At 48.1% G+C, this 23,313-nt stretch overlaps 3 protein-coding genes and 3 non-coding genes across 6 annotated transcripts; 3 read left to right on the top strand and 3 right to left on the bottom strand.

The window, feature by feature from the left end:
- Window positions 1-619: 619 nt before the first annotated feature.
- Window positions 620-3,397, top strand: LOC123121132 (zinc finger MYM-type protein 1-like). The gene is made up of 3 exons (XM_044541057.1): window positions 620-1,747; window positions 1,838-2,501; window positions 2,598-3,397. Exons 1-3 carry the CDS (start codon window positions 878-880, stop codon window positions 3,395-3,397), a joined length of 2,334 nt encoding a protein of 777 aa, XP_044396992.1. The 5' UTR covers window positions 620-877.
- A 1,698-nt stretch (window positions 3,398-5,095) lies between these two features.
- LOC123126046 (uncharacterized) lies at window positions 5,096-5,676 on the top strand. The gene has a single exon (XM_044546460.1). The coding sequence runs from the start codon at window positions 5,290-5,292 to the stop codon at window positions 5,674-5,676; it is 387 nt and encodes a 128-aa protein (XP_044402395.1). The 5' UTR covers window positions 5,096-5,289.
- A 742-nt stretch (window positions 5,677-6,418) lies between these two features.
- Window positions 6,419-6,521, bottom strand: LOC123126816 (U6 spliceosomal RNA). The gene has a single exon (XR_006462029.1). It is a non-coding gene; the product is annotated as a U6 spliceosomal RNA (small nuclear RNA).
- A 4,151-nt stretch (window positions 6,522-10,672) lies between these two features.
- LOC123126855 (U6 spliceosomal RNA) lies at window positions 10,673-10,775 on the bottom strand. The gene has a single exon (XR_006462066.1). It is a non-coding gene; the product is annotated as a U6 spliceosomal RNA (small nuclear RNA).
- A 7,969-nt stretch (window positions 10,776-18,744) lies between these two features.
- On the top strand, window positions 18,745-19,589 carry LOC123126045 (uncharacterized). Its single transcript, XM_044546459.1, has one exon. It carries the CDS (start codon window positions 18,861-18,863, stop codon window positions 19,245-19,247), a length of 387 nt encoding a protein of 128 aa, XP_044402394.1. The 5' UTR covers window positions 18,745-18,860; the 3' UTR covers window positions 19,248-19,589.
- Window positions 19,590-22,765: 3,176 nt separating this feature from the next.
- LOC123126894 (U6 spliceosomal RNA) lies at window positions 22,766-22,867 on the bottom strand. Its single transcript, XR_006462102.1, has one exon. It is a non-coding gene; the product is annotated as a U6 spliceosomal RNA (small nuclear RNA).
- Window positions 22,868-23,313: the final 446 nt, after the last annotated feature.

Genomic DNA, 23,313 nt, shown 5'->3' with positions numbered 1-23,313 from the left:
ATATGTAATCCAAGAGTGACACTGCAGAGCAGCCAGCGTGACGTGAAGACCAAGCCGGGCGTTTGACCCGTCATCATCATTGGTGATCATCATTCCTCGCGCCCGGATATGCACAGACGCATGCACACTCAATCTATGAATACGTATATTGTTTGGCACTCTGTCTACATTAAGCAAGCAGTTGACGCCGGGTGCTGCCAATGGAGGCGATAATACGCCATGCAACGCCGTATGCACAAGCGACCCATCAAACGAACGAAAACACATCTCCGCCAACCACCAGTGTTACTCGTTAAATTATCCAATCGAGAAGACGACGCCGTCCTGGTTGTTCGTGTTTCATGGCGTGGCGGAGCCAGCGTTGAACCATTGGGTTCACATGAACCCAATGAAATTCGCTACCTATGTGCATGTCATGTACGACATATAAGGCCTGACCCCAATAAAAAATTAAGCCTGACCCATCAACCTGCTAACGCCTCATGATTAGACAAATAAAAAGGCCCAAAAGCCCAGGCATCTTCGTTACTAGTACAAGATCAATACATGTACGACATCTAGAAAAAGAAGATCAATCAATACCTGTACGAGGAATACACGGACGGCAGTCGCACGCCTCGTCGCTTTCCAACTCGACTCGCCTCTCCCTCCGCCATCTCGCCTATCTCTCCGCCGTCTCGCCCCGTTTTTGTTAGGCTCGTCGCTTCGGTCCTCATCTCGACGCCGACGCCCGACGGCAAATAGCGTAGAAGCGATCAACTGTAGTCTAATTTGAGGCAGTAATTTCACCTCCACATCTCTTCCTTCTGCTACCCAATCTAAATCTAATAGCTTTTTGCCCTAATTTTCCAATTCTTATTTTCATGGACTTTCATTGATGCAGGCTATGGAAAGATATTTTTCAAAGAAGAGAAGTCGATCATCTGATCCAGATAATGATGCGGGGACATCGAGGTCACCCGTCAGATGTAAGCAAACTGCATCAAATGTCGCTGTCAGTAGTCTCCCAAAGCCTTCTATCCACAAAGAGATTAATTTAGATGAATTGCCCTACGATCCGGCTTATCGGAAGAGAATTTCGGAGTACACAAGAAATCCTAAGAAGCAAGATGAGATTAGGCGACGATACTTAACAAGGGGACCTTACAGGCCTCCGTCTACTTTTGTTTATCCACACAGGGACATTGGAGATACTCAACGAAGATTTAATCCAGACTGGTTTAAAGATTATGGTCGTTGGCTTGAGTATAGTGACAAGGTGCATAAGGCCTTTTGTTTGTGTTGTTATCTTTTCAGAGATAATAATGAGGGACAAGCTGGGAGTGATGCATTTGGAATTAATGGTTGGAACGGTTGGAACAAGAAAAGTAGGCTGGATACCCATGAGGGTAAAGGTAATGTTAATAGCTTTCATAATGTAGCAGTAAAACGGTGTGATGCTTTGATGAATCAAGATCAATCAATTCTGGTAGCTCTCGATAAGCAAACTGATCTTACAAAAAAGCAAAATCGAATTCGGCTTAATGCTTCAATTGATTCTGTTAGATACTTGTTGCATCAAGGCTTAGCTTTCCGAGGCCATGACGAAACAGAAGAGTCAAAAAATAAGGGAAACTTTCGAGAGTTGGTAAAAACTTTGGCAAATCAAAATGATGATATACGGAAGGTAGTTCTTGAGAATGCTCCACAAAATTGCAAGTGGGTATGTGGAGATATTCAGAAGGAAATTGCCAACTATTTTGCCAAGGTAACATCATCGTTAAATTATATTTCCTACTATTTTTGTTGTCTTACAATTTACACTAATCTCTAATGATCCCCTTATTGTATTGCACAGATAACTTTGAATTCTATTATTGAAGAAATTGGAGGTGATGTGTTTAGTTTGTTGATTGATGAAGCTGCTGATGTGTCTGACAAAGAGCAAATGGCAGTTGTTTTGAGATATCTTAGCAAGCGTGGATTTATCATTGAACGGTTAGTTGGAGTAGTACATGTGCAAGAAACATCGGCAATATGTCTTCAGGCCGCACTTCAAAAATTATTCACCGATCTTGGTTTAAGCATAAAACAAGTCAGAGGACAATGTTATGACGGGGCTAGCAATATGCGCGGCGAGTTCAATGGCTTGAAAGCAAAGATTTTGCAAGAGAATAAGTCAGCCTATTATGTGCATTGTTTTGCTCACCAACTCCAGTTGGTTATTGTAGCAGTAGCAAAGAAGCATGAAGATATTTCAGATTTTTTCTACATGATCTCCATTTTATTTAATGTGGTTGGAGCTTCTTGCAAAAGAAAGGACATGATTAGAGAGAAACATCGAGAGGATGTAATAAAAGCCATAGGTAGTGGGCAGATTAGCACTGGCAGAGGGTTAAATCAAGATCAAACTCTTCAGAGAGCTGGTGACACTCGTTGGGGCTCACACTACAGAACTCTCTCAAGTCTAGTGAAGTTGTCCCCTGCAGTCATGTCTGTTCTGAAATATGTGGAGAAAGAAGGTAAAAATGAAAAGAAAAGTCAGGCGCGTGGTCTTGTAGCATATTTTGAGACCTTTGATTTTGTGTTTTATTTGCACATGATGCTGCATATATTAGGAAATGCAAATACTTTGTCACATTCTTTACAAAAGAAGGATCAAGACATCCTAAATGCCATGTCATGTGTCAAGTCCACAAGGAATGAGCTACAAGAACTAAGGGAGAATGGATGGGACTCACTGATACAGAAGGCATATTCATTTTGTGAAGAACATCACATTGAGAAGGCGGACATGCTGGAGCAATATATCAATCGACACAAACCAAGACAAAAAACTAATAAGACAAACCTCCAGCATTACCGAGTAGAGTGTCTTAATTCTGTTATTGACTGGCAACTTCAAGAGTTTGATGACCGTTTCAATGAGGTAAATTCTGCATTACTTGGTCACATGGCTTCTTTCAACCCAAACGATGGATTTGTTGCTTTTAACTTGGATAGCTTAGTGAAGCTAGCTGAGTTTTATCCAGATGATTTTGATTCAAAAAAAATGGATGATCTTGGTCCTGAACTGCGCACTTACATTGATAATGTGCGAGCGGATGAAAGGTTTGCTAATTTGGACGGGATTGCTGATCTTGCGAAGTTAATGGTGCAGACAAATAAACATGTTACTTTTCCCTTGGTCTATCATCTTCTAAAGTTAGTATTGATATTACCAGTTGCAACAGCATCCGTGGAGAGATGCTTTTCAGCTATGAATGTTGTCAAGAAAAAGTTGCGCAACAAAATTGGTGATCAATTCATGAGTGATTGTCTAATTTGCTATGTGGAGAAAGAGACGTTTTCTCCCATTAGTAATGATGCTGTGTTTGATCTTTTTAAGGCAATAAAAGATCGAAAAGGGAAGCTCTAAAATATGAGTGACTTTACATGATTCTTTCACATGATGTCACTTTTATTTTAAACTTGCCAAACTAACTAGTTATTTTCTTCATTGTTTTCAGAAAGATGAGAAGTTGGATATGAAATATGAAGTTTATTTTGGTACCACTTTTATCTATAATATGTAAACAAATGATTTTATAATTTCATCCGATCGGTACGTTATGCACTCTTATTTTTTTTAAGAGACAAATATGTGTGATAAATGATATCATATTCATTGTGCTTTCTTTGACTGATGTAATCTCGTTCCAATTTGTCACAAAATAGGACTAAGTTCATTAAAAAAATCACAACTAGTTAGTGAATGAACCCATTGGCGAAAATTTCTGGCTCCGCCCTTGGCTGTACCTGAACGCGAAATCAATCAGCGTCTGTACGCCACGGGGGTAGGGCACTGACGTAGTAGAGTTCATCTTACCGGCTATCGGGGGAGATCACTTGCTGCATGCGAGTGAGCGAGCGGAAGGGGACAGCCGGGATAACGAGACGATCGAGCACGGGTGGACGGCGCTCCTCCGCTCCTGTGTCTGTCCTGTCTGCCGTCCATCGCCGCCGTGCTGCCAGGTGTGTGCCATGGTGGGACGTTCCCAACGTACCCGGTAGACCCACCCCACTGGGCCAGATCCAGAACAAAAGTATAGGGTTCGTTCGTTCGTTCGTTTTAGTGTGTTGGAACCAACCAACACACCAGCTTGTTTGTCTTCATGCGAATGCTGTTTTCCTTCGTTCTAACCAAATTGTGCTTCATGCGTTGAAATTTCCTTTTAAACACATGCTAATTGCATGCAGGACGTCAGTCAAAGCCACTCTCTGGTACCCGAACCTTTAAATGGAAACAAAACCCGCCAAGAAGTGGCGAAAATCTCTACGAGTCACCGCTCGTCCGTCCACTCGACCGTGACATAATGACCCTGCTTGTTGACCAACATCGTGATAGTAAATTAGATGCACAACGGGACGCAGCCACGTACGAAACAACAGCTTCAGTTTTTTCTGACGAAGGTAACGTCGTACGAGGAGCAGGCAGGCCAGCGTTTGTCTTCACGCCAATGCCGCTTCCTCTGTTCGTTCTACTAGCTAGTACTCCTAAAATCTAGTAAATCTGTGTTCCATGTTCGGACTATTTCAGCATGCACGCATTACACATTTTAGACTCGCATTCACGAGCTACTTGCAGGCTTTAAACATGCACAGTGGCGAAACAGTAATAAAACACAAAAGTCAAATCATGCCTGCCTGCTCAGCAAACGGTTACAAGCTGAGTAGTTAATCAGTGCCAAAGTGGAAGTGTCGATCCATCCTCAAATGTTTTTCTGCTTAAGTACGACTTGATTTTGTTCTACACCAATTCATTGGTCAAAATGGTCGAGTTTATGCAGAGCATGTGATAGTTCTGATCGAGCGCGAGAGAAAAATATTGATACTGCAACCATGTGGTAGAGACTAGTAGAAGGAAGCTACAAATGGCGGTGCCATTTTCCAATCAAGCAGAAAGTGTCTGTATGATTATATCTACGTATGTAGTATGTAAAGTAAAAGTAAATTAGCCCGCCAAGCGCAAGCAACGTCCAAGGTTAGCCCACCCTCCCGCTCCCACTCCAACCATCTCCCCTGTCATCTCCCTTCCGCCCGAAGCTGCCTGCAGCCAGCGCCGCCAACCCCTCCTCCTCCCGCCGCCGTGGCTCGCCAGCCGACACTCCTCCCGTATAAACTCTCCGCTTCGCCGCATACCTCCTCAGATCACAACCCGCTGCCACCACTACTCATCCTCCTCACCCACGCGCTTAATCTTTCTTGCTTCCATCAAGAGACCCACAGAGAACCGAGCAGAGTTAGCCAGCCAAGAACCTGTCAGCGCCCATGTCCGTGCAGGTAGCGGCGCTGGGAACGACGGCGGATAATACGATGGCGACGACGGCTTTGTCGTACGTGGAATACATGGCGCGCTGGGAGCGGCAGGTGGAGCGGCGGCAGCTGTTCCTCCGGAGCTACCACTTCTCCCGCGACGCCGACGTCTCGCCGCGCGCGCGCACGCGCCGCGTCGTCTGGGCCGGGGCGCGACGCCTGCGCCGCGCCGCCGCCAAGGGGCTCCGTCGCCTCCGGGCGCGCATCCGCCTCTGCTTCGGCTGGGTCGCGCCCGCGCTCCGCCGCCGCGGCTCCCCTCGCCGGGCCGGCCACGGGTTCCGCTACGGCCGCATCCCCCGGGCCACGAAGGCCGCCAACGCGGCGTCCGTCTGCTTCTGGTAGCCGGCAGGTCGCGTGGAGCTAGGCTAGGCAAAAAATTCCAACGCGTGGGAGCGCACTTGTTGTCTTCTACTAGTATGTCCGACATTGGGACGTTGTAAAAGTCACTGATGATAGGAATGAGAATGAGATTATCACTTGCTCCGGAACCCAAGCACATCTCTTTTTTTACCTGAACTACAACGTTGGTTACTGTACTACTGAATGCATGATCATCAGCATTTGTTTTGCTGCGGCCGACGTCTGGCGTAGAGGTGGCTGGGTTATTACTGCTGCACGTAAAATCAGGAGGGCGATGCTGTCCATGAAATGCATCAAGCGTCACGTACCGCGCATAAAAACATGCCTTGTGCAGATTACCTGGCCAAGCCGGATGACGTGTCTAGCCGAGTAGAAATATACTACGGATCCAGACACCTCAGCGTTGCTTGAGAGTGACAATAAAAATACCCATACTGTTTCAGCCGTATTAACTGCAATCGACGTCGACACAAAACATTTCAGCCGTCGACGTGGACATGTATGTAGTAAGAGTGGTTGACTTTGCTTGCAAGACATGTGGAATCGGATTTTTGGGGAGGTTCTAGTGAAACTTACACACATGCGTCTTATACCCCTGGGTATTATCTGGAGTAGGATATTGAGTCGTGCTAGTTGCAAGAGTTCGCAAAGAACCAAGGGCATGCAAGTAAGACTCCAGGGGCATAACCGTGAGAAGAAACGGGAGCTACGCGCGAAATCTTAAAAAAAATTGAACCATTTCTCGATTTGTGCGTGTCATCCTTGCGCAGGGGCCATGCTAATCTTCTCTGTATCGTTCCAATTTTATCGGATGTCCCCGAAGGGACGAGTCTGATGTGGCGAGTGGGTTTATAAGCTGGTTGAAACTCCCCTCGTTAGCCGAGGTGGTACTAAACATCAGCGGGTCTGTTGCTCCCAACACGGTGTCCCGGAATCAGCCTGGCGTGGGCTGCATCTCCTTACGCGGCCCAATTTGGTAGACAGCCCAGCTAGTTTCTTCCTACCCTAAAAAAAGTATAGTTATGTGGTTTGTTCCGTTCCCATTGACCCGCGTCATCGTCATCATTGGCTAATCGTCATTCCTCATTCACGGATATGCACGCATGCACACACAATCTATAAAGATATTGTTTGACTCTCAGTCTAAATTACGCAAGCAATATATAGACGCTGAGTGGTGCCGATGGAGGCGATAATACGCCATGTGACGCCGTACGCTCAACAGTACTATACGAACACATGAGCTTAACTGTCTTGATGCCAATGGTGTTTCCCTCCCCTCTAATAACCAAGATCTACTATGCACCATACGGAAGCGTGTATGAGATGATGACGAGGCTCGCGTTTAATTTGGTAATTCTAACACGCGCCAGTTAATTTCAGGCTTTCGGCATGAAGGACGTCAGTGAAAGCTGCCACCTAGGCCGTGGTTACAGAGCAACCCGGAACCTTCAAATCGAATCCAAAACTCAGCCCAGGAGCACTGACGAACCACTCTAGCTAGGATTGACAAGGTCAGACAGCTGCCAGTCAGTGCTCGTCCACTCGGCCTGTACCCACCGTGACATAATGACCCTGTTCCTGTTGACCATCGTCGTTAGTAGTAGTTAATTAACAGCACAACGGGACGCAGCCACGTATATGAACCTAGGGTTTATGTTTTCTTAAAGAAGAGAACGTTGCGCGAACCAGAGCTTAGCTTGTCTTCACACACATGGCGTTTCCTCGGCTCGTTCTACTAAAATCTAAATCTGCGTTCCATCTTCGGATTGGCACGCGTGGGCAATTTCAGCAATGCTTCCACGTGCGTTTCTGGCATTAAGCATGCACAGGCGCGAAACTGTAATAAATACAAAAAGGTCAAAGTCTATCTCTGCCCGCCGATCTAACTGTTAGACTGTCCACGGTAGGAGTAATTTCAGCAGTAATATAGTAAAGTCCAACTTAACAAATTTGCTTATGTGACAATAATTTAATGAGGAAAGAGATGAATTAAGTAACATAGCTAGTTATTCATACTATGAGTAACATCACACATATCAAGACAAGATGCGTCTATTAGTTAAAAAATAAAATGTTGTATGACACCATATATATGTTACTCCTCAAGCTAGTAACATGTGCTCCCTCTGTTCCTAAATATAGGTCTTTCTAGAGATCTCAACAAATGACTACATACGGAGTAAAATGAGTGAATCTACACTTTAAAATATGTTTACATACATCCGTATATGATAGTCCATTTGAAATCTCTAAAAAGACTTATATTTAGAAACGGAGGGAGTACATGTTAGTAGTCTAAATTACTCTCCACTATGGTAGTACAAGAGGAGAAAAGGCAAACCAACGGTGTGCGGGCCCGCAATGTCCATGCCCATGCTCTGCTAGTTAATTAGTGCCAAAGAGGAAGTGTTTCGATCCTCAAATGTTTTGTCCTAAGTTGGAAATTGATTTTGCTGTTCAGACCAATTCCTTGGTGAAAACGATCCGCTTTATGCAGAGTCATCTGGCCGCCCGATTCTGTAACCGGAACCCAAGTATCTGTTTTGGGTGAATGCTTTACCCGGCGTAGACGTGGCCGGGTTACGCTACTGCTGTACCTGTACTCTGTCTTGATGATAATGGAATGGCTTGGCTGCCATGCACCAAGTGTCACGTGCCACGCGCAAACACACGCCTTTTGCAGATTAGCCGGCCAAACCAGATGATGTGTCAGCCAAATAGAAATAAACCACGGATCGAGACACCTCAACGTTGAGTAGGCCTGAGAGTGACAATAAAAATACTGTTTCAGCAGTGTTAACTGCCATCGACGTCGACACAAAATATTTCAGCAATGTTAACTGCCGTCGACGTGGACACGTGTGTGGTACGCGTTACATCGGTGGAGACAGTGGGCAGAGTCAGGATTGGCTGACGCCCCAAGCGAGAAACTTAAGAGCTAAAAAATACCCCAAAAACACTAGTTTCAAGGCATGCAAAAGTGAATCTATGTTGCATAACTAGTAAGAAAATAAACATAATATTCACTGACAACGTTTGTTTCATGATGGGTCAACTAATAAAGTAAGACAAATCAAAGGACAATATGTAGCATATACTCCATTGGCCTGTATATAGATCAGTACCGCAAAGATTTGGAGCTAGTAGATTAGCGGGATCGGTTGTAATGACCCATTGGCCTATTTCTACTACCTCTCTAAATAAACTTGGAAGAATGACTAACATAGGAAGTACTATGTAGAAGACATGCTCCAATTTGATAAAAGCGAGCCCATTCAAATTAGTCAAAATTGGACTACGCCGCCATGTTCCATCTTTATCTAGCAGTGCATTACGATAAATCATTGTCAACATCTTTACAGAAACTGCAAGCTATATGACTAAATTTATAGCTATCTTTGCTCTGGAAGTAAAAAAGGGGATTTGGAAATAACTACCTTTGCTCTGCTGTCTGCTCTGTGCTGCGGCTCGGCCGAGGACAATGGCCGATGGGGTGGGTTGCGCTTGCGCGACTCCTGGCAAACAACGGCCGCCTTGCCGGACGCCGGGCAACCTGCCGCCTTGCTGGACAGGACAGTAGCCCGCAGCGGCGCAATTTGATGCCGCAGAAGGGGATCGAATGGGGGGGGGGGGGGGGGCTGGGGCCTGTCTGGCTGCCGAGGGCCTGTCTCCGCCCATGGGTGGAGACAAGCAGAGAGATAGTGCGAGGAAAGCACTCTTTACGGTTTTGCCACTGGGAAGGTTCTACTTGAGGTCACACACGTACATCTTCTTACTCACTTGTACCCCAAGAGGTTAATCAAGTATGCAGGGTGACTCTGCATCGTATCTTTGCTGGTACAACAAGCACTCTTTACGGTCCTGCCACGCGTGTGTACAACATACTGCTGGGTAAAGAAAAGAATTCTTTTGACAAAAGGTGAATTTTACTAGCTCAAAATAAGGCATCAAGGGGTAAAAACATAATTAGTAACACCCCGCTTCTGCATGACTAAGATGCACACAACCAACACTAACGCACACATACACATAAAAAAACACGCCGATAAATAACAAAGTCATGTAAGCTCAAAGCTATGCCTAGGCGGTGGAAATAAAAAGAAAACCCTCAAAGCGATCAGATCCGCGATCGACAAACTACAACAATGACCATATCCGCACCAATCATCTCATGACAACACAGGAAGACGAGATTCTTCAACAGCAACGCCTTCTGGAAGGTAGCGACACTTAACCTCCGCGGTTACCGGATCCACCACTCAAGGCTAGAATCTAGGTTTTCACCCCGAAAAATCAGTCCGACCACATCCGAGCAATGCCTTCAACAAGGTAACAACATAAAAATATCATCATTACCAAATATAAGCAACAAAGTTCAGACCTAGGCTTTCACCCCGGAGCTCGAGACAGGGTGCTTGAGTAGCACCACCATCAATGTCTGTTATGTTTTGCCTCCATCACTTTTTCGCGATCCCAGCAGCTACACGTGGTGTGGACCACCGCCGCTCCACAAACATCCCTCTGCGTCAAGTCATACTCCTAGATAATTAGCTAGGATATAGTAAGGCTGAGTCGTGCTTGGTGAACGCTTCTCCCTGTAAACTAGGTGAGAACAATTATGCAGTATGCACTCTGAGTCTATCTTTGTAACTAGGACAAGCACTCCCACGTAAGTTTTTCTTTACGAAAGCACTCCCACGTAAGTTTTTCTTTACGAAAGCACTCCCACGTACAAGTTCATGCCACGATGATTCCTGCCTACTCTGACTAGTAACCTCAGGTAAAAGAAACTTAGTTGGGAGTACATTTATCTCGTGGTCAACCAATGCAAACAACAGCTTGGTGCACAGTTGAGCTCTTTCCTCATTTTGACGCAGTGGCGCATCTGTGAGCAGAAATAGGGGCCTCCAACACAAAAGTAAGGGTCTAGGTGCATAACTGTGAGAAGAAAAAGGAGCTGCGCGCAAAATCTCAAAAAAACTTGGACCATTTCTCAATTTGTGCGTGTCATCCTTGCGCAGGGGCCATGCTAATCTTCTCTCTATCGTTCCAATTTTATCGGATGTCCCCGAAGGGACAAGTCTAGTTGCCGCGAGGGGGTTTATAAGCCGGTTTAAACTCCCCTCTTTAGCCGAGGTGGTACTAAACATCAGTCAGCGGGTCGGTTGCTCCCCACGCGGTGTCCCATTATCAGTCTCTTGTGGGCTGCATCTCTTACACGGCCCAATTTTGTGGACAGCCTAGCTAGTTTTTTCCGTTCACATTGACCTGTCATCATCATTGGCTAGTCTTTATTTTTCTTTTAAAAAGGCTAATCATCATTAGACTAAAAATACGTATTGGCTAATCATCATTCTTCGCCTCTGGACATGGACGCTCAATCTTTTAATCTGTTAGCAGTCACCCGCACTCAATCTACAAACATTAAGCAAGCAATTGACTGACGATGGGTGCTGCGGATGGAGGCGATAATACGCCACGCGTCAAGGTGTGCACAAGCGATCCATGGACCAAACGGCCTCGCCCGTTAACTGATCCAATTTCCAATCGAGACGACGACGCCGTGGTTGTCCTGCCTGCACGCTTTCAGTTTTTTTTCATGATAATACGTGTCTCATTCATATCATAAAAAATAAAATACAAGTCACGTAAGAAGCGACATGCTGAAAAGATAGTAGCACATCTCTAAACTTAGCCCGTCACCTGCCTCCGGCACCACCACAGCAGCCACCGAAGAAAAGAATGACGGATTACCTCCTCACCCGAGCTGGACACGGCTTCATCGCTGATATGCAGCTTTCCGCACCTTTAAGGTGGTTCACCAAAAGTGAAACAATTGCCGTTGAACGAATCAAATCGGGGCAACACCCCGGACACGCTATCGAACTCCAGATCTGGCAACCACGACTAAGACGCCGAAGGAGGAAACCATACCTGCCATCCACGAACAACGAACTCAGTACACATTCCGTCTTCCAGATGTCGTCAATGCAGACCATAATCTGCATCCGCTCCTCGACTAGCTCCCAAGCTCCATGCCGACGTTGGAGCAAACGCCGTCGCAACGGTGGAGCCCGAGGACACAGGTCCACCACGAGGATGCCGCCGCCGCCACGCCATCCTTGCTTGAACAGACTGGTTTCCAAATTCATCCCCAACCATAAGATGGATGACCTCGTCAGGGAAGGATCCGAAGAATCTTTATTCAGCGCCGTCATCGTCGCCGCCGAAGCAAGACGATAAAACAACCTAAAAAACCTAGACTGTAAGGGAGTAAAAACGATCCACGCGCATGGATCCGGCGACTCCCCTCACCACCGACGACCGAGGTCGCCGACGGAGGGGAGCGGCCGGAGGACGGCGCTGAAAGATGGCCTCTCCTGACGGCGGCTAGGGTTCCAGGAGAGAGAAACGATCTCAAGACTTCTCTTTGCTGGGCAAGAGCCTACGCTTTCAGTTGCGGTACGTGTTCTCCACCCGCAGGCCGGGATAAAAGGGGGTCACGTCACGTTCGGTGCTAATCCAGTCATGGCAAACACGCGAGCACGCTATTGACCACCAGACAGAAAAACCCGTCTGTGAAACCAGTGGGTAGCCGGAAACGATTACCGATGCGCCGCTGACTTTACTGAATGTCTGAACCCCGAAGGTGCGCGTGCATCCGGCACGGCTGACGAAAGAGCAGTCGGTCAATCTCCGCTCTCTGCGCCTTCACCGTGCAAATGGATGCGTTCCGGGACACCTCAGCGTTGCCTTAAATGACGATAAAAAAATACTTCCTATGTTTCATAATATAAGAGCGTTTTTTATACTACACTAGTGTCAAAAACGTTCTTATATTATAGAACGGAGGGAGTACTACCGAGTATTTCAACAGTATTAACTGCCGTCGACGTGGACACGTGTGTGGTACGCGTTACATTGTAGTACAAGTAAGCAGAGAGAAAGAGAGAGAGTTCGAAGAAAGCTACCGGTAATGGTTGTTAATTCTAGAGGGGGTTGACTTTGCTTGCACGACATGTGGAGTCGAATTTTTTGGAAGGTTCTCCTTGACGCCACACACATATATGTCCATTATTTAATTTAATTTTTTCGGGTGATATGTACATCTTCTTAGCTATACGCGTGGACAATATGTAGTAATCCAAGAGTGTGGTTAATAAAGTATGCACTGTGACACTGCAACGTATCTTTGCTACGGTCCTGCCACGATGATTCCTACCTAACCTAAAGATGCTCCCGCAGAAAATAAGAAAAAACTTACCTTCATTTCGTGGTCAACCATGCAGACAGGTTGCTTCATGGAAAGATATTGCCCGTCTTCTGTCCAAAAAAGGAGAAAAGGAGTCCATGGGGCCGGGTCTGACATTGTTGTACACTTGGTGCGCAGTCGAGTTCCTTCCCCATTCTGACAGAAGCTTGGTTAATCTACTCTGGGCCGGCGATCTGCAACTGGTGTGCGAGTTTTCAACAGAGTCCTGTTTTTTTTTTTTTTTTTTTTTGCCCGTTGACAAGAAAGATTAAAACAACTATAGCATGCATGGGGAAGGAACATGCTATAATGCAACTATAGCATGCATGGTTCAGTTATTTTCTTCTTTTTTAGCTAGACTCGGATTCATACACCAAACATGCTATAATGCTTGCATGGGTCCCTCCGGCCAAATGGCTCGCATGCAACAACACGTATTGACTTTCGATCACTCACGTTTGACGCCACTAGCTGTTCTGCAGATGTGCTAAATGCTGGTATTATTTTATTTTATTTTTTCGAGAAACTTTCAATCTATTCATCTTCAATCATGGTAGTACAACGAATACCAGAAATAATAAAAATTATATCCAGATTCATAGACCACCTAGCGAGGACTGCAAGAACTGAACCGAGCCGAAGGCGCGCCGCCGTCATCACCCCTCCATCGCCGGAGTCGGGCACAACTTGTTGTAGTAGACAGTCGGAAAGTCGTCGTGCTAAGGCCTCATAGGACCAACGCACCATAACAACAACCGACATCGATGAAGAATAATCTAGATTGAAAGGATCCAACACAAAGACACGAACGTAGACGAACAACGACGAGATCCAAGCAAATCCACCAAAGATAGATCCGCCAGAGACACACCTACACACGCCCACCAACGATGCTAGACGCACCGCCGGAACGGGTGCTAGACGGAAAGACCTTTATTCCATCTTCAGAGAGCCGCTGCCGTCTTGTCTTTCTGAGCAGAACACAAACCCTAACAAAATGAAAGAAAACGATAAAAATCAAAGCCCTCCCGCCGGCCCTTGGCAAGATCCACTACGCCCATGGCCCTAGGGCCACCGAAGATAAGACGGATCTACGGTGGCGCAGACGAGAGGCAGGAACCCTAGCTTTTTTTGGATCAGGAGGAGGCGGCGAATAATGGGCTCAGGTTCGATCAGGTTTCAGCCCCGATCTGGATTGGTACTACTTTTCACCGCGGTCACGCATGCCACCCACCCAACATATGAAATATGCATTTACCGTTTCTCTTTCTGACTTAAATTGCAGGAAAGATACTACTACTCCACTTGGATTATACTCGAACGGAGGGGGTAGTGCGCCACAGTACATAACGTACTGGGGAAGCTTACTGCTTCAATCTTCTGAGAGTAAGATGAATTTGTGCATACGGCCGAGCATAGCAGAGCAGCCAGCCGGCGTGACGTGAAGACCAAGCCGTGCGTTTGACCCGTCTATCATCATTGGTTAATCATCATTTCTCGCGCCCGGATATGCACGCACGCATGCACACTCAATCTATGAATACGTATATTGTTTGATACTACTCAGTCTACAATATTAAGCAAGCAAATGACGCTGGGTGCTCTGCTGCCGATGGAGGTGATAACACGCCATGCAACCACACTTCATAACAGTTCAACGCATAAACCATAACATGCAGACAAAGTTTAAAGCAGACTCGATAGTACTTAGGAGGTGCCCCGGCCCTAGTCCTTGGCGGCGAAGGCTTCGTCGTGCTTCCTGCACTTGTTGACGACCGCAATGCCATCGTCGTCGAAGATGATGACCTTGAGGGTGTCGGGAGTGAGGAGCTTGAAGGTCATCATGTAGCCGATCGTGATCTGATGAACGGCTGCGTAGGTGGCCCAACCCTGATCCAGGGTCACCCCGCCGTTCATCAGCTTCACCGTCACCTTCCAGGACCAGCCGGTGTTGTTCCTGAGCTCGAACTCCGTCGGCACCGCGACGAAGTGCTTGGTAAAGTCCAGGGGCATGGGGATGCACTCAAGCTTCGGTGCAAGGATGGCCTTGCAGAAGTGAGTTGGGCCATCCTCCTGATGGTAGTGGCCGTAGTTGCGGCGCTTGTTGCTGGGGGCTCCTCCATGCCCTCGTCGTTGCCAACCTCAGGCGTCTTCGGGTCTTCCTCGGCGGTGGGGGGCAGCACCACCTCGGGCATTGGATTAACGGGCTGCTTGCCCTTCTTGTCAATGGCCGGGAGCACCTCCGTGCCCATCTCATTGCTCTCCTCAATTTGCACACAATTCATGGAGTCATGCACAGCACAGAGTTCATGGCTTATTGAAGAGCATGTAGTTAAAACGGCATCACTGTCACTATTTCTCCTCTCCATCGCGCCTATATTTACTCACCCTGCCCAGCACTTCTTACCCACCCCTCTCTTCTCTCACTATCAACCTTCCTCCTCTCCATCGCCATGAGCTCTAGCTCTAACTCTAGCTCCAACGCCAACCCTTTCCTTGGGGTATTGGCTGGAGGGCCTTCTTCCTCGGGTGGTCGGCTGGTGACTGTACCAAGTTCGAGAACACCATGGAGGTGTGCGCGAACTTCGGCTCCATGCCTGACATGCAAAAGGAATCTGATGCAGTGCTCATGAGGGCCACTGCACAAGAGTTGAAAACGCTGATTCCTGACCCAGCGAAGGGCGCGATGGCAGTCGACGTCATTCGCTGGGCCATGAATCAGGCCGTCTCCGACGACGCTAAACAGAGAAAGAAGTGGTTCAAGTACAAGAACTAATGGGCTCCTAATGACCGCCGTGCCGCAGTGTACTGGGAGACGGCAATCCACTAGTAGAAAAAGGGTCTAATGTGAAACTCATTAGTCCCGGTTTGGTATTGAACCGGCACTAATGTGACCATTAATGCCGGTTCCAACGGCCAGGCGGGCGACGCTCATTAGTACCGGTTCGTGGCGAATCTTTAGTACCGGTTCGTGCCACGAACCGGTACTAAAGAGGTGGTGGCCTTTAGTACGGGTTGGTGGCTCCAACCGGTACTAAAGACCCCCCCCCCCCTAGTACCGGTTGGAGCCATCAACCGGTACTAAAGGTGGTGCGCTGTCACCCGCAGTGCACAATGTTTAGTCCCACCTCGCAAGTTGAGAGGAGCTCGCACCGGTTTATAAGCCCCGCCGCGGCTACCGTGTCGAGCTCCTCTCTAAGCAGGCCTTTGTGGGCCTATTGCAAGTCTTCTGCCCTGTGGGGCCTACGGGGCCGTACGGGCCTGCATCCTGGCCCAACTAGAGATTGGGTTTCTAGTCGTATGCAGGCCGTGCCGGCCCAGTAGTCTGGCTGTTTTTGCTTTATTTCAATAATAATAATAATAAATCCTTACCAACCGGGACTAAAGGTCCCCCAGACCACGGCGCGCCTCGTGCCACGTGGTGGGCCTTTGGTCCCGGTTCGTGTTAAACCGGGACTAAAGGGGGGGACCTTTAGCCCCCACTCTTTAGTACCGGTTCCAGAACCGGTACTAAAGGTCCTTACGAACCGGTACTAAAAGTCGTTTTTCTACTAGTGATCGTGCCGCCGGCGGTCATCGGTGGGGAGCCTAAGGAAGAGGAGGAATCGGTGCAGATGCTAGTGAGGGCGCCGGAGCCAGGCCATCGTACGTGGCAGATCGACCTCGACTCCTCCGACAGCAACGATGACCCGCCGCCCCGCACGGCGATGGACAAGAAGATGAAGGCAAGCCACTCGACCCACCGCTCCGCACGCCGGTGACGGCCGCCGCAGTTAGCCGATGTCTGTTCTGTACCCCCAATCCCCCAATCCCCCTTCTACTCCATCCGCATATACCTCTATTCCAATCTTGCATGAACTAGTATGAAGTAGTATGAACTCGTATGAACTAGTATGAACTGCCATGCTTATCTACCCCCATTCCCCATTCCCCTCTCCGCCGTGGATCGAATCTATCGCCGGATCGAACGCGAAAACGTAGTGCATGACGAACAGAGAAGTGCTTACCGCCATTGTCGCGGGCCAGGTGATGATCCGCTCGCCGGTGATGGAGTCCGGTGATCTTCTTGCTCTCCTCCGATCCACCGCCGCCGGTGAGAGTTGGGAGAGTAGGGAAGAGTGGGGAGAGGGAGCGGTGAGGGCGGTGAGGCTAATAACTGCCGGTGCTTCGGGAAGCAACGCGACTTCTCGAGGGTGGCCGCGCGCGTGCAGCCGCCGTCGCTCACGTGCACCGCTCGGGCCTGGCCCTGGAAAAACTGCCGCTTCGAGCGTTCCCAGAAAGTCAGGCCCAGGAGTGATTTAAGGTTCGTGCCATACGGGCCGAACAGTAAAAGCAGGCAACCAATCGGCGAGCCAGGCCGGGTCTCATGCAGGCAACCATAACACGCCCTTGCTGCATACGGGCGAGCGAGAGCCGAGAGGGAACGGGCGGGATAGCGAGCACGTGTGGACGTGACATGCATGCATGCCACGGATAAGGTCGGCCGGCGGGCGCGGCGCTCCTCCGCTCATGTATCTGTCTGTCGTCCGTCGTCCATGGCCGCCGTGCCGCGTGTGTGGTGGAACGTTCCCAACGTACTCCTAGGTAGACCCACATCACCGGGCCTGATCCAGAATCCAGAACAAAAGTAAAGGGTTCGTTTGTTGGTGTGGTGGAATGAACGAGCACACCAGCTAGTTTGTCTTCATGCCAATGGTGTTTTCCTTGGCTCTAACCAAAATATACTGCTCTACATGTATGCAATGCAGTAGTACGGATGTGGAAGACCAAGCAACGATCTAGCGTTTATATTTCCATTTGAGCACACGCTTTCGGCATGCAGGACGTCAGTCAAATTACATGTCGACCAATGGATACAAAACCCGCCGAGAACTGACGGAAATCTCTACGAGTGACAAGGTCAAACCTCAACGGGGCATGCTGTACTGGCCGTGACATAATGACTACCATTGACCGTCGTTGTTAGCAGGAGTATACGTATTATATATAGTTAATTAACAGCACAACGGGACGCAGCCACGTACGAAACAACAGCTTCAGTTTTTCTGAATCTGAGGAGCAGGCCAGCGCTTGTCTTCACGCCAATGCCGCTTCCTCTCTTCGTTCTACTACCGCTCAAATCTAAATCTCTGTTCCATGTTCAGACTACTTCAGCACGCACGCATTACACATTTTAGACTCGCATTCACGCGCTACTTTCAGGCCTTAAACATGCACAGGGGCGAAACAGTAATAAAACAGAAAAAGGTCAAAGCCTGCCGAGCAAACGGTTACAAGAGGATAAAATGCGCACCAACGGGGGTGGCCCCGCAAAATATGCAATAGTTTTTGGAACGGAAATCTGCACTGACACATGCCATGGCCATGCTCTGGCAGTTAAATTAGTAGTGCCAAAGTGGAGCTGTCGACCAATCGATGCTCAAATGTTTTTGTGCTTCTGTTCTAGACCAATTCATTGGTGAAAATGATCCAGTTTATGCAGAGTCATTTGTCTGTCCAATTTCTGGAACAGACTAGAAGGAGCTACAAATGGCAGTGTCATTTTCCAATCAAGCAAACAGTGTATGATTTGTGGATGTAATGTAAAGTAAAGTAAATTAGCCCGCCAAGCGCAGGCAAAGCGTCCAAGGTTAGCATAAATCCAGCCACCCTCCCGCTCCCACTCCAACCATCTCCCCTCTTCTCTGCCTCGAAGCTGCCTGCAGCCAGCGCCGCCAACTCCTCCTCCTCCAGCCGCCGCTCCTCCCCTATAAATCCTCCGGTTCGCCGCATACCTCCTCAGATCACAACCCGCAGCCACCACCACTCATCCTCCTCACCCACGCGCTTACTCTTTCTTGCTTCCATCAAGAGACCCACAGAGAGCGGGGCAGAGTAAGCCAGCCGGCGAGCCAAGAACCTGTCAGCGCCCATGTCCGTGCAGGTAGCGGCGCTGGGGACGACGGGGGAAAATACGATGGCGACGACGGCTTTGTCGTACGTGGAATACATGGCGCAGTGGGAGCAGCAGGTAGAGCGGCGGCAGCTGTTCCTCCGGAGCTACCACTTCTCCCGCGACGCCGAGGTCTCGCCGCGCGCGCGCGTGCGCCGCGTCGTCTGGGCCGGGGCGCGACGTCTGCGTCGAGCCGCCGCCAAGGGGCTCCGACGCCTCCGGGCGCGCATCCGCCTCTGCTTCGGCTGGGCCGCCCCCGCGCTCCGCCGGCGCTCCTCCCCCCGCCGGGCCGGCCACGGGTTCCGCTACGGCCGCATCCCCCGCGCAACGAAGGCTGCAAACGCCGCGTCCGTTTGCTTCTGGTAGCCAGGTCGTGAGCGCAAACGTGGGAGCGCACTTGTTGGCTTCTATGTTGAACTTGGGACGCTGTAAAAATTACTGATAATAGGAACGAGAAGAGAGATCACAAATTCAATGCGAGTTACTCAGGTAGTTGGCCAAGCACAAGTGAGAAGCTGGGCGCCACTAACACGTAAAGATTTTTATTTCGTTGACTCTTTTGTACAGAATTTGGACATCTGATCTGATCCCAGATCAGGCTTGCTATTCAAATCTACATGTTGCCTTGCTATCTCTGTCTAGAAGAGGAAGAGAGAACGGACCACATCCTCATTCAGTCCAATGTGTACACTAAGACAGACTTGGCATATGGTTCCCTCTCGTAATGATCCCATCATCCAAACTCGATGGACACCCTTGAGAACCGGTGGTTAAGAACTAGAGGGGTGATCCCTAAAGCCTAAAGAGAACAAAGGATGGTTTGACACTCAAGTGATTCCAATTCCCTGGAATTTATGGAAAAGGTTGAACTCTCGTGTCTGATCACAATAGGTGTGTTTGACTTGTGAGTGGTTGCTTTATCCTATATATCATTCACAATCCTCCTCGAAACAGGATTTCACCCTGCTTTATATACGGTAAGGGTGAGCATCTTGTACATCGTCTTGCTACCTTCTATGAAGATATTGTATATGCCATTGGCGTACTCCAAAATATGTTTGTCGCGGAAAGGTCTCCACCGGTTGTTCTGGCAGCTTGTACTTTTGATCTCCAATTCTCCATGATATGAATCGTTTACGAACGTACGGTATGTATGTTTAGTCAACATGGTTTGTTGAGGGTTGGACGGTGGCCATGGGGAACACTTGGTACGTGTGTCTAATTCAAAAGAGTTCCCTTTTTTTTTCATACGCCTTCCACCGTGGAAGCCGGGTTTCATTACTTTTCGAGAAACACTTGTGAACACACCAACTAATCGCTGGTGCATGTTGGCCGCCTCCACTACCGTCCTATCAGTCTTTAATTTGTGTGGCGCGCAAGACCCTTCTCACCACACACATTGCTGCAACGTGGGCCATGTTGCAGATAGCCGAGCGCAACTCAGGTGTGTTGGCGTCCCAATGAGGTGCTGCGAAGGAACGTAACACAACATAGTAGATGTCGCAAAGGGACACAATGCAACATGACAGTTTTCGTGAAGGGATGCAACGCAGCGCAACACAACATGGTAGATGTCACAGAGGAATGCAGCGCAACATGACAAATGTTGCGAGGGGGAGCAGGAAAAGAGGTGGATGGTCGGCGACCATGGTTGACTCGATCGAACGGCCCACGGGGCGGTTGATCATTATCCGTGCATCAACCGACTCAAACTTAGGGTCGGCCTTTTATACTTTTCATAACGAAACAAAGCCTTTTGCTTATGGTTGGCAATCTATCAGACGGTAGCGAACGACTCGGAACCACATGGACATGGCATCGGAGGGGTGAGCCTAAAAGGAGTCACGTCACTTGTTCTAGTCGAGTGATAACGAGCACGCCATTGACCACGAGGTAGAGAAACCGTCTCCCTGTGAAACCAGTGGGTAAGCAACCGGAACCCAAGCATCTGTTTTGGGTGAATGCTTTACCCGGCGTAAACGTGGCTGTCTTGATGATAATGGAATGGCTTGGCTGCCATGCACCAAGTGTCACGTGCCACGCGCAAACACACGCCTTTTGCAGATTAGCCGGCCAAACCAGATGATGTGTCAGCCAAATAAAAATAAACCACGGATCGAGACACCTCAACGTTGCCTGAGAGTGACAATAAAAATTACTGTTTCAGCAGTGTTAACTGCCATCGACGTCGACACAAAATATTTCAGCAATGTTAACTGCCGTCGACGTGGACACGTGTGTGGTACGCGTTACATCGGTGGAGACAAGCAGAGAGACAGTGCGAAGGAAGCACTCTTTTGTTACGGTTCTGCCACTAGGGGGGTTCTACTTGAGGTCACACACGTACATCTTCTTACTTGCTTGTACCCAAGAGGTTAATTAAGTATGCAGGGTGAATCTGCAACGTGTCTTTGCTGGTACTACAAGCACTCTTTACGGTCCTGCCTGTGCCACGCGTGTGTACAATATACTCCTGGGTAATTAGCTAGGATATAGTAAACCCGTTGAGTAGGGCTGGAAAGAAAGCTCAAAGCTCGCGAGCTAAACGAGTAGCTTCTGACTTGGCTCAAATCGACTCGAAGTCAAAAAATAACAACTCGAGCCAAGCTTTATTTTAAGATCGTTTATGGATCAAGCTAAACGAGCCGAGTTCATGAGTACTCGTGTAACTCGTTAGGCTACGTATAAAAATCAGCCACACAGCACCAACTTGCATCCCAGGCTAGTCGCGTAGGCACAACACAAGGCCCATCCGCATAACACTAGGCCTAACCGCTCACGAGACACACAGCCCGATTCCCCTCCTTTCATCCCTAGCGAAATAGCGAGAAACCAGTTTGTCGATTCCCCTCCTGTCTTCTTTGTTTCTGAATCGTGAGTTCGCGACAGCGACAGTGCCGCGTAAGCCCACCTCTCGGGTCATGTACATGCATGTTACTAACTTGCCGATTATTATGGCCATATACCATTGTATGTGAAATTGTGGTCATGTACATGATACTGAGTTGTTGACATGTTGATGGTACCGACAATCGTAAGTTAAGCTACTTACAATTGTTTGTGAACATTATACATGTTTTATATGTACATGTTACATTCCTAATTAACATTTTTTATCATAGTCATAAGGTTTTATGTTTATACCTATAATAAGCTTAACAAGCTAAACGAGTTAGCTCGCAAGCTATACGAGTCGAGCTGATCTTGGATTTGAGCTCGTTATAGTAGCGAGTCGAGTTAAGCTGGCTCGTTATTGAAACGAGCTCTAGCAAGTCGAGCCGAGCTGGCTCGACTCGGCTCGAATTCCAGCCCTACAGTGGAGAACAGTTATGCAGTATGCACTCTGAGTCTATCTTTGCAACCAGGACAAGCACTCCCACGTAAAAAAAATTGACGAACGCACTCCCACGTATAAGTTCATGCCACGATGATTCCTGCCAACTCTAACTAGTAACCTCAGGCAAAAGAAACCTAGGTGGGAGTACATTTATCTCGTGGTCAACCAATGCAAACAGGTTGCTTCATGGAAAGACGTTGCGCATCTGTCCAAGCAAGGACTGCATGGGTTCTGACAGTGTTGTACACCTGGTGTCCAATTATTTCCCGATGTTGACAAAAGCTTCTACTAGTCACCATTGTAGTAGCACCACTCTTCTACTAGTCACCATTGTAGTAGCACCACTTCTAGGTCCTGCAACGATGATTCATACCCTTAATTTTAGTGCAATCAAGCAAATAAGTTAATGATTCTAGGTCCCTAAAAAATCATTCTTTAATGTTCTTGAAAAAAGAATCATGGGTCTAGCACAGGAGCACGTGGGAGCTGACACCGTAGGCTTTTCTGATGCAGCGGCGCATTTGTGAGAAGAAAAAGGGGCTTGCAAAAAAATTTGGACCATTTCTCGATTTGTGCGTGTCGTTCTTGCGCAGGGCCCATGCTAATCTTCTCTGTATTGTTCCAATTTATCGGATGTCCCCGAAGGGACGATGCTAGTGGCGGCGAGAGTGTTTATAATAAGGATGGCAATGGGTAGGGTATGGGTGGGTGTAAAACGTAGGTTTTGGGGGAACTGGCTCAACCCTCAAAGGGGTGGCCTATCACATACATATAATGATGACATACAAGTCCAATACCAATAAGGTATGGTTTACACAGTAGGGCTACAATACGAAGTCTAACACCCTCCCTCAATCTCAACTCACTCCTGAAGTATCTAGGAGGTTGAGATTGCGCCTACAGACCTCAAACATGGGAGAAGGTAGAGGCTTGGTGAAGATGTCTGCAAGTTGATCTTTTGAAGAGATAAACTTGACTTGTGGTAGCTTCTGTGCAACACGTTCCCTCACAAAATGATAGTCAATCTCAATGTGTTTAGTCTGTGCATGGAACACCGGGTTTGATGAAAGAAACATAGCACCGATGTTGTCACAC

This window comes from Triticum aestivum, chromosome 5D (assembly GCF_018294505.1).
Source record: "Triticum aestivum cultivar Chinese Spring chromosome 5D, IWGSC CS RefSeq v2.1, whole genome shotgun sequence".
Classification (NCBI taxonomy): domain Eukaryota; kingdom Viridiplantae; phylum Streptophyta; class Magnoliopsida; order Poales; family Poaceae; genus Triticum; species Triticum aestivum.
This window is presented reverse-complemented; position numbering and strand designations above follow the sequence as displayed.

What these genes read in the sequence shown, in the direction of transcription:
- LOC123126045 (XM_044546459.1), top strand. Translation starts at nt 18,861, where the DNA reads ATGTCCGTGCAGGTAGCGGCGCTGGGGACGACGGGGGAAAATACGATG.
- LOC123121132 (XM_044541057.1), top strand. Translation starts at nt 878, where the DNA reads ATGCAGGCTATGGAAAGATATTTTTCAAAGAAGAGAAGTCGATCATCT. An exon ending in TTGCCAACTATTTTGCCAAG is followed by an intron (nt 1,748 to 1,837) that starts GTAACATCATCG and finishes TGTATTGCACAG; the next exon opens with ATAACTTTGAATTCTATTAT. An exon ending in GAAATATGTGGAGAAAGAAG is followed by an intron (nt 2,502 to 2,597) that starts GTAAAAATGAAA and finishes TGCATATATTAG; the next exon opens with GAAATGCAAATACTTTGTCA.
- LOC123126046 (XM_044546460.1), top strand. Translation starts at nt 5,290, where the DNA reads ATGTCCGTGCAGGTAGCGGCGCTGGGAACGACGGCGGATAATACGATG.